At 44.4% G+C, this 16,422-nt stretch overlaps 1 protein-coding gene across 1 annotated transcript in view; it reads left to right on the forward strand.

Annotated features, from left to right (window-relative positions):
* The first annotated feature begins 509 nt into the window (after window positions 1-509).
* Window positions 510-16,422, forward strand: part of jph2 (junctophilin 2) — a 33,553-nt gene continuing 17,640 nt past the window's right edge. Inside the window, exons 1-2 of the mRNA XM_035382656.1 lie at window positions 510-1,739; window positions 8,707-9,511. Coding sequence (XP_035238547.1) covers window positions 1,361-1,739; window positions 8,707-9,511 — 1,184 coding nt within the window. The 5' untranslated portion in view covers window positions 510-1,360. The remainder of the gene's footprint in view (window positions 1,740-8,706; window positions 9,512-16,422) is intronic.

The raw sequence follows: 16,422 nt of genomic DNA on the forward strand, positions 1-16,422 counted from the left end.
GTCAAAAATTATGTGTACACTAAGATGACTTTAAATGTAAAGCTGCAACGCATTTTAAATTAACATTTTATATCTTTAGACATTTGTTTAATATTTGGCTATTGTGTCGCCTATATATGGAATTATACATACGACTGAAGCGCCTAAATCTGGATATAATTCAGATTTTACAGAAGGTCTGGTAGATATTCTGCTGCCAGCAGGAGTATGGTTGGCGCAGTCCTTGCTGGGAATCACGACTGTATTCCCAACGGGGTTTATCTCAGCGCAGGATGAGTGTAAACCGTTCGTACCACTTATTAGAGTTCCATTTTTATGCATGTAAATGCATAGACTAGTGCTAGTCTCCCACGTGTTATGATGTATCTACTTTTATTTATTTATTAGCCTTATTTGGTATCTTTGCGCTTTAATCTGACTGACCATTGAGTTTTTTTGTTTTTTCTTTCCATGTAACATAATCCAACCATTAATTTTTTTTTCAGTGAAACACGCTCCAGCCAAGAAATCGCAAAGGTCCAGGAAGGCTGAACCTTGCCGGAAAAACGTACCTAACGTGCGTAGTTCAGTTCCTAAAACCTTTCTACCTCAGGGTAATTTACACCGGTAAACTTGCCTACTTAGCGACAGCAAATTCGTTTGATCTCGAAATGGACAAATCCTCGCCCAGCCCCCTCGGTTACACGCACTTTGGCACCGCTTTTAAAAGTGCCATGTTGCAGGGTAAGGATTGGACTGTATTTTTGGAACCGTGTGCGGATCTGATAGCCTTGTTGGGTCCGTTATTACATTTCCACAGTCCCTCGCAGCGAGCGAGGAGAGCGACAGTGTGGGGGTTCAGGGAGAGGGGACAGGGGCTAGTCACAGCCTCCTCTGAAGCCATGAAAAAGCCCCGGCAGGTCGACTGACAATTACTTTGGAAAATCATGTATCCAAGTAACAAACTGGCAATATTTACTGAAACAGAAGAAGGACACGACACGATTTTAAAGAGGCACGATCACAATCAACCCGAAATAGCAAGTCGCATTGCAATAAGTTCATGCCAACTTTGAAACTGCACTGATTAACAAAACGGGAAAAAAACCTGGGATATTTTCAGGACGCAAGGAATAAACGAAGAAGCGCTCATTCTTTGGAAACAATGTATTTGTGAGAAATATATGTTATGACAATACAGAAGGCTATATGAATACAACAAAAGTAAGTAAGGGGTCCTTGCAATTCCTAGGGCAAGAAAATCAAACGACTCGCTCATAAAAAGTGCTCATGAAATTTGACAACAGCTTCTTGCAGTTCAGAACTTGGACTCATTTGCATACAACTTTAACGCTCATAGGTGGTTTACAAAAAAGCAAACATGAGCGGCGGTCGCTTTGAATTCGATGATGGTGGAGCCTATTGCGGCGGGTGGGAAGGAGGCAAGGCGCACGGACATGGAATCTGCACAGGACCCAAAGGGCAAGGAGAGTTCTCCGGTTCCTGGAATTACGGCTTCGAGGTTGTTGGAGTCTACACTTGGCCCAGTGGAAACACGTACGAGGGTTACTGGTCCCAGGGGAAGCGCCACGGTCTTGGCCTCGAGACGAAGGGACAGTGGCTCTACAAGGGAGAATGGACGCACGGGTTTAAAGGCAGATACGGCACGCGCCTGAGCCAGGCGAGCGGCGCTAAGTACGAGGGGACGTGGAATAACGGTCTGCAGGACGGTTACGGAACGGAGACGTACGCAGATGGCGGTAAGCAAGGCAACTTTTGACAGTGTTTCTATCCCCCCACCCCCGTCTTGTAAACTTGAAATAATCAGCACATTTCAATCCAATATGGAACTGACCACATTAAACTGGACTGGATTTCATATTGCTGGCTGTGAATTATTCAGAAACTCATCAACCTGCACAGTAAACACAGGTGAATAACTACACAATAAGGTGAAATATTCAGTGTTGACATTTCCCCACCTTCCCATGGAGATGTAGTATAGTTTTTTTATTACCTTTATATTTGTGAATCATTTTTCAACACATGGGCACCCATTATGAACATGAACTAAAAAAGACTGCATAAAAGTATGATATAAGTAACGGGTTACATCATGTGCCCAAAATTTGAAAGCTTTATTTGTTTTTATATTTCTAGGGTAAAACTACTACTTCTGTTTGGTTTTATTGGATTGGTGAACATGTTGACGAATCACGTATTGCCTTCATACAGAATATTTCTAGCTGCTTGTGATTCTTCAGTTGGTGATTGTGGACCAACCTCTTTGATTCAAACCACCTCTTTGATTCTATCCACTAGTCTAGAGTAATTTTGTAGCCATTAACTATCTCTTGCTTGATTTAGAAGTATTCTTGGGATCATTGTCTTACAAAAATTTCATCTGCAGCCAAGTTTGAACTTCTTTGGGGGGGTGGGGGGTACCAGGTTTTGGGCCAAAGGGTATTGGTCCTTGCTGTAGTTCATGGTTCAATTGGCCTTAACAAGAGCTGCAGGACATGCAGATGCAAAACAACTGCATAACATCAAACATCCACCGCCCCAACCTTTTTTTTTTGTTGTTGCCATTTTTCTCCCATTTTCTCCCCAGTTTAGCCGCAATTTGGTCTGGGGAGGGTGTAGACTACCACATGCCTTTCTTCCGATACATGTGGAGTCACCAGCCGCTTCTTTCCCCCTGTCAGAGATTCACGCTGTCTCCCCCAGATCTAAAATAGAGCCCTTTTTTGCACTGCCAAAGAGTACCTGCCCTCTCCTGCGGCCTTTGTCAGAAACTCCTTGACTGTTTGGTAGGACTGTTGGATGCGTGCACTCAAACGGATGTGAAAAGGCTCTGTCAATAGAGAAGCCCACAATCTGAAGTAGATAGAGTATGATACAAAGGAAAATGAACCATGAACTTCAGATCCAAATTCCCTAAACCAGCACTGTGTATTCATTCAGCAAAACACTCCTGTGCCTTTTGGGAAATGGATGAGGTGGACACTTTTTTGAGAAACATTTTGTCAGCCAGTGCTAGGTTCAGAAAAAAGCAGCAGAGACTTTTTTGTTCTATTAGCAGGTCATAATTGTCAGATTTTAAGATGGCCCCACCCACTGACTCCGAAGCTGAAGGACAGACCGTTTTTGATTGGTTGATTGAAGTTGTGATTAGAGGCAGTAAACCACAGAACCCCCTGCGTTCAGTCACAGATGGACCATGATGGCATGGTTATCGCTATAGGAACGTTTGCCAATGAAGGCTGGGGAGAAGGGGGGGGGGGGGGGGGGGGGGGAGTGCGAGTCAGAGGACTAAATGCGGAAATATCCGGAGATCTACAGTGATGAACAGCAGGCACGTGAACTGGAAACATAATCCGTGAATTGTGGTTGAATCTGGTCTGCTTTAGGCTCAGTTTGTGTAGAATGTGAGTTTTTTCCCCCTTTGTCATTCACTTTTTTTTTTAGCTAATTGCTATTGTTTATCTTGAACAGCACACAGCCTGGAAGATGAGCTGATAGTAAATATGGTTGCATGGGAAGAAAGGACATACTGAAACCAGGGGTGCCACCAGGGAATTTGGGCCCCATAAAAAGACCTCACATTGGGCCCCGAGCACCCCGAGCCACCCTATTCCCGCGCAATTGCAGCACAATTTTTTGAGGGTCCCTGTCAAGTCAGGGCCCTTAGAATCATCGTCAACTTTGTACAACTTTACTCTACTCTAGTGCTGAGTAAAGAAACTGCACTACGTTCATGAAGTGCGGAACAATTAAAGCAAAGCATTTCTGTCATGACCAAAAAACACCCAACAATTTATTTCTCAGCATACACAGTTAACCATGATTCCCAGACATACTGTATGTAATACTGAAATCTCGTATTCCAGCCAGTAGAGCGGAGAATATAGTTTAATGCCCTGCTGTGAAATGGGCATTCCTAATTAAGAGATGAAGGCATTGAAATTTTTCAGCTGGAAGCAGTATGTCTGAATCTTCCCAGCATCCTTTTAGCAGGTGATAGGTTCCATGAACATAGTTACCCGTCTGTAACAAATCTAAACTGAACCTCTTTGCAGATGTTCAACACACAGGACAACCACAGGCAAACACAAAAAGATAACTTTAAATCAACAGTGTCAAATTCACATTTGCATTCACATTTTAGACTCTCTGATTGGTTTGTCAGCACCTGTCAGTCATGTGGTTAAATCCTTTGGGGATGTTCTAATTCTGATTTCCACTGTGGTTGGTCCTCAGAGGGAATGTGTTTATAGAAAAGTTCATTATTATAGGCAGTAGCTGTGTAGCAGGAAGGTTTGGGTACTTCTTTAGTCAGATCCTCAGGAGACATAAGTTTGTGAACAGGCATGTTAAATGTGTGGCTGAGATTTGTATCAAATACCTTTCGCCTGTACAGTTTGCACTGAATAGCACTGCATGGTCATTTCAGGACTGCTGCTGCAGAAAGTCAGGGGTTTCTGATGTGTGAAACCCTGATTAAAAGTTGTTGTTGTTGTTGTTGTTGTTGTTGTTGTTGTTGTTGTTGTTGTTGTTGTTGTTGTTGTTATTATTATTAATAATAATAATAATAATAATAATAATAATAATAATAATATTAGTAGTAGTAGTAGTAGTAGTAGTCGTAGAATCGTCATCAATAAAAACTAATAAAAATAATTTGTTTTTAGGGGAGAGCGGGGCCAAATGCAACATGGGACAATATGTAACACAGACTTTTTAGGCGGTTGCATCAAGCTTGATGAATGTATTTCAGGTTAACGCAGAATTCGCTTCTCTTTGCCTTCAACAAACAGGAGATAAATATTTCTGGAGATCTAAAATAAATTATGCTAGATAAATATGGCAAAGAGTAAAGTGTGCCAGCCGGTCTCCCCTACTTGTATGCCATCAATGAAAGAATATAATCGGTCTAAGCCAGTTTTTAATAGACACCATCATGACATTTCTGAAGCATCTGCATACAATACAATGCACAAAATAGCCTACAATGACAAAGTATAAATACAACATACAAACACGTGGCTACACAATGCAGAATAGATAGACAATCAACAGCCATCTGTATTTGTTCACAGAAAATGAGAAATGAGAAAGAGAACCACTGACAGGGGTCCCCAGGGAGGTCTTTGATTGATTTGTTGGAAACAAAAATATGGAATTAACTGCCTGTTGTGAGTAGACAACTGATTAACCGATTGATTGGATTTGTTCAGCTCTGACCTGATCTTTGTAAATATATTTAACTTACCTTTTACTTTAGGCTACATGGTGACATGTGACATTGACTGATACATCTGTTGGATTGAACAGACATTATTGTTTGCGTTTTTAAAAATGATGAATCTAGCTCTAATAATATTTTCAGAATTGGGCCAAATACAAAAACCGTTATTTCCCCGCTCTGCCCTATTACTTGTCATACAAGAGTAATTATATTGTTGTTGATGTTGATAATGAGGATATTAATTGTTGATAATAAATATATTAATTGTACTACTACTTGAATGCCAAACTTTAAAGCCTCACAATATGTTGACTGTAGTATCATTTAATTAATTGGCAGGTTGCTTCTATTGTGTAAATTGTGACTTATCTCATAAACTACATTTCATTTAGGCTCTTTATAACTTATTAACCAGCCAACTTGTGGATAAAATCGCGTCTGATAAATCCATAAAGGTAAATGATGAACGGGTGCTACCGTACCAACTCCCACCACCTATCGATTGCGCCCGTTGCCCCCAGGGCCTGAGTCATCAAATTTGCGCGCGGTTTGGTGACTGACATGCTGTCGCACCGCGAGTGCTGGAAATAATAATAGCGCGGGGGCTAGTGTCCTTTTGGCCTCGCTGTCTCCTGGGGGTGATGGAATCCAGACATGTGTCTACTCCTGCGCGAGGAACCCGAGCCGTTACGAAGGCATAAATAACTAGACTGAGCACTAACACGCACAGCTACTAAATATGAAAGCGTATGACGCTAATTCCGTGCGTTAAACCATTGTGCGTATGATCCGCTGTCACTGCTAGAATGTGGCTCAACGTTTTTGCGCCCAACAATAAATTCTGTCATCATTGCTGCTCTAATTCAATGGAGGGTATCCCAAGTTTGCATTTTTGGAATTTAGCAGATGTTTTTAGCCTGGGCGAGTTACACAGCTTACGCTCTTTTACATACAGTCCATTTATACGGCTGGATATTTACCTGAGCAATTCAGGTTAATAACCGTGGTCAAGGGGTTGCAAGCGAAGTTCCCTCTCAAGTTCTTCTGGAAACCTGTTTTATAATCTCCTTGCAAAGGATATTTTATACTTCAGTGCATTCTAATGAAAATTCACTGGAATATGCCGAAGGCTTTTTTTCTCATGGCTTCTTGTAATACGTGCAAATTGAATCGTCCGTTCAGTTCCGGAATATATCCCTCTGTCGTTTCTCATCTGTCATTGTGGGAATAGTAATAAAGGATGAAAGCCTACCAGGAGGATTTATTCTGAAACAATTTGAAGTGAGGTGCTCAAAGATTTCATAGTTGACTGCCTTTAAAAAATTGCATAGTCAAAATGGCTATTGATTTTATCATGTGCTTGGTGATATTTCCTTAAAATAACATTAAAATAACAGGACAATACTTTCGTAATCATACTGATAAAACTTAGCTTCAAACTCCCAGAAGCCTTACGATGGGGATGTGTTATGGCTTGAATACTGGTTTGTATTCAGAAAATGATTATTCTTTCTTTCAATGAATTTTTTCTATGAATTCCTTCAGCATAGTGCTTAAATATTTGACGGTGACTTTGCAATTCTTGTCTGTGTCCAGGTGGCCCTGGAAACGTGTGTTTCCCTGAGCCCGTGAGCAGCTCCCCAAAATACAGTAATGGCAGGTCCCTTTCTTATGTCACTAGGTGACAAACTGGCATTGCTACAGGAATGCATCCACTGTTCAATGATGAAATAATTAAATACATTTTTAAAATCCCATATAGAATGGTTGGACCTTGTCAGGAAAAAACCATTTAATGAAGGAAAAAAACTGTACAAATCTGTTTAACTGTATAAATCCTGTTATTGTATGGGATGCCTGTTAAATAATGAGTTATTGGCATTGTTCTAAATGTTTTGGAAAAACTGAAATCCTGTAAATATATATTTTAATTTCCGATTTACCGTAAAAGTAGTTTTTTTCTTCATATTCTTTGAATCTTTGTAAGAAGTATGGAAAGTACAATACAAATAGTAATATTTATGTATTTGTTAATTGGGAACACATGAAGTATAAAACTCCATAACTTGAGTGAAATAAACCACTTAATTCATTTTTGCTTTAAATGTTCATCCATTTATATGAACTTAAACACTTTTATATGCTTACTATTAAAAGAGATATTACTTCAATAAATACTTCCAATGTCATAAAAAGAGGCCACAGCTAAAATGATTATGAGGGAATGAAAGGAATGGATAGAGTTGGGAGAGTTGGGTGCAGAGTGTGCAGCTCAGCTGGGGGACTGCAGAGTGACTGCGCAGCTCAGCTGGGGGACTGCAGAGTGACTGCGCAGTTCAGCTGAGGGACTGCAGAGTGACTGCGCAGTTAAGCTGGGGGACTGCAGAGTGACTGCGCAGCTCAGCTGGGGGACTGCAGGGTGACTGCGCAGCTCAGCTGGGGGACTGCAGAGTGACTGCGCAGCTCAGCTGGGGGACTGCAGAGTGACTGCGCAGCTCAGCTGGGGGACTGCAGAGTGACTGCGCAGCTCAGTTGAGGGGCTGCAGAGTGACTGCGCAGCTCAGCTGGGGGACTGCAGAGTGACTGCGCAGCTCAGCTGGGGGACTGCAGAGTGACTGCGCAGCTCAGCTGGGGGACTGTAGAGTGACTGTGCAGCTCAGCTGGGGGACTGCAGAGTGACTGCATACACACTAGTCTGCACTCTCCTGAATATTGATGCAGGACATTGCAATGGTGAGGCCAGCAAACACAATCAGGCGAAAGGGGGGGGTGGGGGCGGGGGGTTTAATGGGAGAAAGTCTTTTTAAAGTCTTTTTAAAGTCTTTTTAAAGCAGGGTTAAGTCCAGTCCCTTAAACCTGTTTATATCACTTCTATATTCCTTAAGCCTGTCTTCACATCTTCTCTTATCTCTTCATGTTTCTTAGACTTAATATGAAGCTCTCCTGCCATAAGTTATGTCTGACATATAACTGAGGAAATGAGGAAAAGCTTCAGTGTTAAATCAGCATTTAAAGTACTTCATTGGAGTTACATTACATTACATTATCATAAGAAGGTATACTTATCCAGAGTGACTTATGAAAGTGGAGAACACCAATACCTCAGAAATACAAAAATGTGATATTCCCAAGACACAGAAAGCCCATTCATAATCAATAAGTGTAAAGTTAACTAAAGAAAACGGCAGGTAGTATTGTAAGCAAAAGTAAATACTATTACACAGCTAGCCTATCCAGGAATAAAAAAGGGTAGCTAAAACATGTAACAGGAGCCAGGGAACAGGTGATTTATGCTGAGCACTGTTCTGTGTGTATGTGTGTGTGTGTGTGTGTGTATGCATGTGTGTGTGTGCGTGTGTGTGTGTGTACTCCCTCCTCTCACACAGCTGGGAGTAAGCAGTGGTTATGTTGATAGGCACTGTACCTGCAGACGAGTTCCTCTCTCTCTCACACTCACCTGCTTCCTCTGCCGTTTCCAGGCACCTACCAGGGCCAGTTCACCAGCGGCATGCGGCACGGGTACGGCATCCGGCAGAGCGTGCCGTACGGCATGGCGGCGGTGGTGCGCTCCCCGCTGCGCACCTCCCTCACCTCCCTGCGCAGCGAGCACGGCAACGGCACCGTGCCCACCATCACCGCCACCGACGCCGCCGGCCAGGACGCGCCCGTCAACGCGCCGCGCGCCCCGCCCGGCCCCGCGCGCGGCGGCTTCGCCCTCAGCCTGTACGCCGACCCGGAGCTGGCGCAGCCCAAGAAGAAGGGCCTGTTCAGCCGGGCGTCCATCCTGGGCAAGCTGACCAAGTCGGAGTCGCGCCTCTCGCTGGCCAGCGTGCGGAGCAAGATCAGCTTCCTGCGCAGCGACTCGGCGCTCAGCTCCGCCGCCAGCGACGCCAACTCCACCGCCAGCCTGGGCGACGAGAGCGAGGCGGCCGCCGAGGACTTCCCCCCCGTGGAGGCCGACATCGACGCCACCACCACCGAGGCGTACTCCGGCGAGTGGAAGAACGACAAGCGCTCGGGCTACGGCGTGAGCGAGCGCTCCAGCGGCCTCAAGTACGAGGGCGAGTGGCTGGACAACCAGCGCCACGGCTACGGGCGCACCACCTTCGCCGAGGGCGGCGCGGAGGAGGGCAAGTACCTGAACAACACGCTGGTGAAGGCCATGAAGAAGCGGGTGATCCAGATCAAGGGCACCAAGATCCGGCAGAAGGTGCAGCGCAGCGTGGAGGGCGCCCAGCGGGCGGCCGCCATCGCCAAGCAGAAGGCCGAGATCGCCGCGTCCAGGTACAGTAGGCGCCAGCGCCGGGAAGGGCGGGCGGGCGAGCGGGCAGAGCTCCCGCTCGCTGGGCTCTGCCATCGCCTGGTGAAGTCGATAGAGCCTTTAGGGTGGGGATTAATAATTGTGGATGCTGTAGTTATAGAAACGATAGGCTTAAAATTTCGTGGAGATAACATAGAGATATTTTCAGGTTTTCACTGAAACTGAGACTTTGGATAAACTAAATAGAGCAGCTGTATGACAACTGCGTGAAATTTAACCGATTTTGTGTGTGCGGTCCCAAAAAACCACCAAAGCAGCCGTCGTCTTTGGAATCAATAAGAGCAGGCTATGTAAAATTGATTTGACTGATTTGACTGATTTGACTCAGTGTTATAAAAGCCTGTTGTTTGTGCAGCTTCCATGTCAAACTCCACCCACTTCTGGTTTACGCCACGCCCACTTCTGTTTTTTCTCAGAATACAAATACATACAAATAATTTTGTTGTTGGAACAAATACAGATACAAATACAAATAGTGGCATCTCCATCCACCCCTACGGTGTAGTTTTCACAAGTTTACTCAGAGTGAAATCCAGGCATGGGTTTATTTTTAAAAGCTTGGGTGCAGGGATGGGGGACAGTGCAGCTTCGCGTTTCAGGGATTTTATTTCTGTCGCCCAAAAAATCGGTGGCGGGTGGGGAGTTACTGTGAATGTTGTGCCCTCAGAAGAGGAAGAAGAAAAGAGGAAAGGGTTCGAAAAATTGTGTCCTTCAAGTCCAGCATCACACAGGAGTGATGATACGAAACACTGCGGGGCCGATGGGCGCATGGGTGTTCAGAGCAAGAAATGGGGCCTGGAACCACCGGGGGAGGAGGAGGGGGGGACCCATGACCCAGATCAAAGTTTTGTTGGGGTTGGGGGGGGGGCTCTTTGGATGTATGCAGGCTTGGCACTGCTTCAGGGGCCCGTGCCCTTATTGCGCCCCAAAAGGTGGGGCCAAGGGGCCGATTGGGGTCTTAGATTGACATTCAATATCAGGCCAGGGGGCCCAAGCAGGCAGTAGAGCGGTGCCTTAGCCCAGAGGCACCCCCCTGTACATTCATTTGTAAACTTAAGCCCAATTTTCCATTCTTATTTTCTTCCACAATTTGAGATGGCCAATCACAGCCGTAGGGCCCCGCCACCATGGCAACAAAGCGCCTCCCTCAAATCAAATCTTTAAATCAGTTGTGAGCGAGAGACGAGGGTCCAGCAGCCTGAGACTCGCACACAATGAGTCAACTGCTAAAAATACGCAGTAATTTGGAGTAGCCGCCCTGTCGGAGGCCCCCTCTGGTGGAACCCCAGGGTTGCGGGGTGCGCTCTATATATGAGCTGAGGAGGATCTCGTGTTACCGTGTCAACGCGCAGAGTGGCCGCTGCTTTAGTTCTTACAGGCCTCGTCCCGGCTAGCACCGGGCCAGCGGTGAGCTGGCGCGTTCAGACGACAGGAACGTCCGCGGCGCGGGGGGGGGGGGGTACCTCTGCCGAATTTCCGATCGCTTTGCTCGCTCGTTTCAAAAGCAAAGTGAGGACACCGTCTGAATCGATAGCTGGGGGATTGGATTTTTGTATTTGCGGTCGAGCGTCCGCGTCTGTGAGCGTTCTCATGTTTAAACGGTATTTTTAGACTGTTGGGAATCGCTCAGCTGTGCTTAAACCAACCGGCAGGCCTGCGTTTATGTCGCTCATTTGATGTAATTAAATATCACAGTTACACTTCTTCTTTTTTTTATCTTCCCCTTGTACATGAGGCTTGAGGTTAAAGCTCAGGTCTTCCTATTCCCAGGATTGATTTTTTCCAATTACTGAAATCAAGATCGTGTTTACGATAAGCATTTCCCCTCAACAGTTTTCACTGACAGAGGATTAATTTCCTTTAGGTGCATACGGTGTTGTAGAACCCCCATTAACTTGGGTTAATTTGTGTAACATTAATGAATTGCATTGATAGAGCACCTTTCATGGATCTGAAGGCGTTACACAATAGGAATGTGAAGGTGGGGAGGGGCACGCATCGGCCGTCAGCTGTGTGCGTTGACCGTTAGTCAGACGTAATTACTGAGCCGAAACCCAAGAGCACAAACACAAGTTTGCCGATTTGTCTTTTTTTTTTTCGTTATTGATTTCGGGAATATTGATTCTGCCTAGTTTCTTGTTTCTAGCCGGGTGCTTCGCCAAAGCTTTGCGCGATCTTCGCGGGTGCGAAGGGTTACGCCTGCTAACCGACAGTGAAATGTAAACAGCGCGCGGGAGTCCAGCGAAAGCACGCTGGCCGGCTGCCTCCATAGAAGGCGCGAGCGCTTCACCAGGGCTTGCGGCAAACGTTCGGCCAACGTTTTACCAACGGTCACGAGAGAACTGACGCACAGCAGACACGGGGTCTGGATTTGCTGGAAGTAAACAGCGTTCCCGGCCATTAAAGCCCTCGTTCCTCTCTGTCGGAGCGTCAGAGGCCTAGTGACGCCGCCGATAGCTGCTCTGTGTATAAACACCTGCGTCTGGATGGGCAGCAGAGGTTATTATTTAGAAGACGTAAGGTGTTCTCATCGGAGCACGCCCCAGAATGAGGTGTTTCTGTGTTTGCCCAGTTCAGAGGCTCTGAGACTGGCCTGCCTTGGTCAGTGCAATAATGTGTCGGCTGTAAGGTTAAACAGCGGTGGTCCTTTGAGAAAGCTAAAAACCCTTGCCCGGGTTTAGAGATGACCCTTTCTCTGTCTCTCACCCTCTCTCTCCCTCGATCTTTCACTCCCTCTGTCTTCCTCCCTTTCCCTTCTTCTCTATCTCCCTCCCTCTCCATCTCTCCATTTCCCTTCCCCTCTCTCTATCTCTCACTCTCACCATCTCCATCTCCCTCTCTCTCTATATCTCTCCCTCTCTTTCTCTCTCTCTCTCTCTCTAATTCCTTCCCTCTCTCCGAATGTTGTATGCAATTCTTCTAATGAAAGTCACTGAAGGATGTTGCCTTCACTGTGTAATCGTATCATAGTCCCGGGCAGTGGAAGGACATACGATGAGATGCGTGATGCGGTCTGTAGTGTAGAGTAGTGTGGCTCTGGAGCCACGTCCAAGTCCCCACACACTGGTGTGGGCCCGGCCTCCCGCCATGGCCCCTTCTGAGCTGAGACTTCCCTCCCTGTCTGTTAGCCTCTCTGCTTTATTTCTGAATGGAGGGCAGACCGCCTGCTCTCATTTACAAAATGGAACCTAAATGGACATGGATGGAGGCTGAAAAATCTTAATGTTTAAATATCGAAGAAGAATGCAGGCATGTAGCAGAACAATGATTGTGAGAGATAGCTCAAAAGCAAGCTAGCTTGCTAGCTACACAGTCTATTTGTCAGTTGTGTAAGAAAACGTGACATCATGAATAAATTAATTTAATTATTCAATCTGGCAAGATAAATTCCCAAACAAATGAACCTGCTTCATGAATACGTAAAAGAAAGACGGTCATAGTGTCAATAAATCTTTTTTTTTAATTTTTTTTTTAATTTAGTTCGTAAGTCAAACCATTTGTTTTTGCTTGTAGATTGTATGGACAAAAATCCAGTGGCTTGCCTCTTTTCCTCTCTGTCCTACTTCTTCCATTGAAGCTTTTGTAAAAGCAGAACTTACAGAGTAAGCACAGGTGGAATGAGTGGAATGATGTTTTTGTGTAACAACAGCCATTGGATCTGCATGTCTGCATGTTTTTGTGTCCTCATGTTTAAAAACCCCAACAACAATACTAACCCGAAAAATCAATTGTAGTTTCCAGGTTTTCTCAAACACGTTTTTTAAATTATTATTTCATTTATTTAGTGAAATATTTAGTGAGAAAGTTATCAAACACCCATATCACCCATGTTAAAAAGTAATTGACTGCTTTGTTACTCAATTAACCTAATTTAATTGATCATTAGATTCAGCTGATTGAACACAGCCAGGCTTGATTGCAACCAGCCCTGTTGAATCTGACCATCAGAGTGAAGTAGTTGCCAAGCACACAATACCAAGATCAAAGGAAATTCCAGAAGAGATAAGGAAAAAAAGTTGTTGAAATATATCAGTTTGGGAAAGTTTACAAAGCCATTTCTAAGGTTCTGGAACTTCACCAAAACAGAGTGAGAGCCGTTATTGCCAAAGGGAGAACATTACGAACTATGGTTAATATTCCCAGGAGTGGCTGGCCAGCAAAAATTTCTCTAAGTTTGCTGTGATAACTCATCCAGGAAGTCACAAAAGATCCCAGAAAAGATGGTGCAAAGATGGGTGCGGTAAAATTCCTCCACAGTGATGTGAAAGACTGATATCAAATTATAGAAAGCATTTGGTTGCAGTTATTGCTGCTAAAGGCAACCAGTTATTAAGTTTGAGGGGGCACTTGCATTTTCATGGGTGATTTGGGTGTTTGATAACTTTTCTCATTAAATAAATGAAATAATTAAAAAAAAAATTTGTTTTGTGTTTATTCACATTCCCTTTGTCTAATAATAATATTTGTCTAACGATCTGAAACAAATATGTGACAAACATGCGATAAGAGGAAATCAGGAAGGGAGCAAATACTTTTTCATAGCACTGTACTTGTGTGGGAAACGGTGTTAATTCACACCTTCCAACCAATTGGAATCGAGCATTCACCTCAACCTCAAGCTTTTTCATTGGGTTTTACATTGGCAGTCTTTGAGGCTTTTAGAGATTCTGGCGAGTTACTTAGTGTTGGGCAGGGCCCGCCCTACACCAAGCGCCTGGCATGGGGAGGGGGAACGGACGAACCGGGGGGGGGGGATGTCTCTACCCAGGGCCTGGCATGGGGAGGGGGGGGACGGAGGGGCCGGGGGGGGAAGGCTCTACCGAGGGCCTGGGGGACGGGTGTATAAATGCAGCTGACCCATTCAGAACTCTGACCCTTGGTGTCCACGGTACTCCCTCTTGACCTAAGTATTTTAGTGTGGTCTCCAGTGGCGGGGGCAGGGTGGGGGGCTCAGGGGGCGGGGCCTGGAATGAGATCTCCTCGGAGACCATGGCGGCGGGCGTAAATGACGCACGCAGGCTCAGAAAGGAGGCCAGCCCAAATAAGGGCAGACTGCGGGGCCGAGGGTATCACAGTCACACTGCGATATGCAACAGCTGATGGCTCTCCCTCTCTTCCTCTTTCTCCCTCTCTCTCTCCTTTTCTCTCTATCTCTCTCCCTCTCCTTCTCCCCTTCTCTCTCCTTCTCCTTCTCTTGTTTTTCTCCTGCTCTGCACCTCTCTCTACACTTTCCCACTCTCTAATTATCACTGAAATTCAATAATGCTTTATTGGTATGACTGAATATCAAATATTTTTTATTATTAATAATAATAATAATAATAATAATAATAATAATAATAATAATAATAATAATGCCACTGCCCACTGATCGCAATAGAAGCTCAGCCTGTCGTCTGAGCAGTAGCGTTGGGCCTCATTTACAAAACTCTGCGCATGTTCTATACTGGAAGGTTACGTATGCACTAAAGGAGGAAACTGCTTCTGGTCAAAAATAAATTTATAAATCTGTCCGTATGCTCACACACCCTGCATGCAATTTTCTCTTCACAAATTGCAATCAACTTGAAATTTTGCATAGGTAACGTGCACAAGCCCAGTATGCCACCTCGTTAAGTCCCACAATTACCCATAAATGATTGAACGTCCGATATGAATATGATGTGCATATAAATCAGCATGTCATTCCAATGAATTGTTGGAGACAGAGAAGTCAGACCTCAAAACAAATAAGAGAAATTTAACGGAGTGTGAAATGGAGACGCTCGTTACAGAGGTTGAGGTCAGACAGACTATAGTGTTTGGTGGAAATAGTTCTGACGTAACCGACAGAAGACATTTGTAGGACATTTATTTGCATTTCACTACTTCGCTATCGGAGTCGGCAATTTCCACAGACTCCAGAATGTGCATGGGTCACGGTGCATATTTTGACGTCAAGTTTTTTAAAAATCCCCAAATTTTCAGAAAAAATGGTATATAGATGAGGCCCATGGGGTGCGTCTCATTGCTTTTCACTCCTCACATCCTTTCCTCCACTTCCCCACTAGCACTCGATTCCTACCCGGAAGTACGTTTAGGAAAGGAGGGGAGGAGAGCAGTTCAGGAAAGGAGACAACGAGGTGGCATGGAGAAAATTGGGAAAGTTTATCTGCTTCTCCGTCATCATCTGACGTTGACTATTGAGGAACTAGCCCTATCATTAGCATTTTTTTTTCCAAGCTTGCAAACAGTTCCACAGCAAATCACAGCCATCTTAATAATAGATAGTAAGTTTTAAGTTCAAGTATCTGCATGTTTGTCCAGGCACCTGGCATTGTGGTTCACGCTGAAACATTAGTTAACATGTAATCAGCAACATTAGATCAAAGTAGGAATCTCTGAGTATACACAAACATTACAATTTACCTTAATTCCAGAATCCTGGTTTGCCCAATGTCGGAACATACCGAGCATTAATTCACCTCAAATACTCTAGTTACAGTACTGTGACTGCCTACATTCTATTTGTAAACAAGAATTTGTTCTTAATGACTTGCCTGGTGAAATAAAGGTGAAATAAAAAATGAAATTGCCAGTTAATTCTCACTCAGATAGGCTATTCAGGAACATAGATTAGCGAAACGAATCTGTCGCTTCATATTACCTCAGTTATTATTTCCCAATGTTTAGTGTTCACATTGAAAAACAATTATGTCCCACTGTAATATCTGAAATAAAATTTGTTGGTAATAAATATGTCCTTTGGGAATGGTTGGATAAATTCATTCATGCACAGGCCCTACTATTCACATACTGAAATAATGGTAGCAGGCGTGCTTATTTACGTTTAGTTGTGTTCATTTAGGTAACATGCATATGAGCAAATGAAATA

Source organism: Anguilla anguilla, chromosome 11 (genome assembly GCF_013347855.1).
Source record: "Anguilla anguilla isolate fAngAng1 chromosome 11, fAngAng1.pri, whole genome shotgun sequence".
In the NCBI taxonomy this organism is placed as follows: Eukaryota; Metazoa; Chordata; class Actinopteri; order Anguilliformes; family Anguillidae; genus Anguilla; species Anguilla anguilla.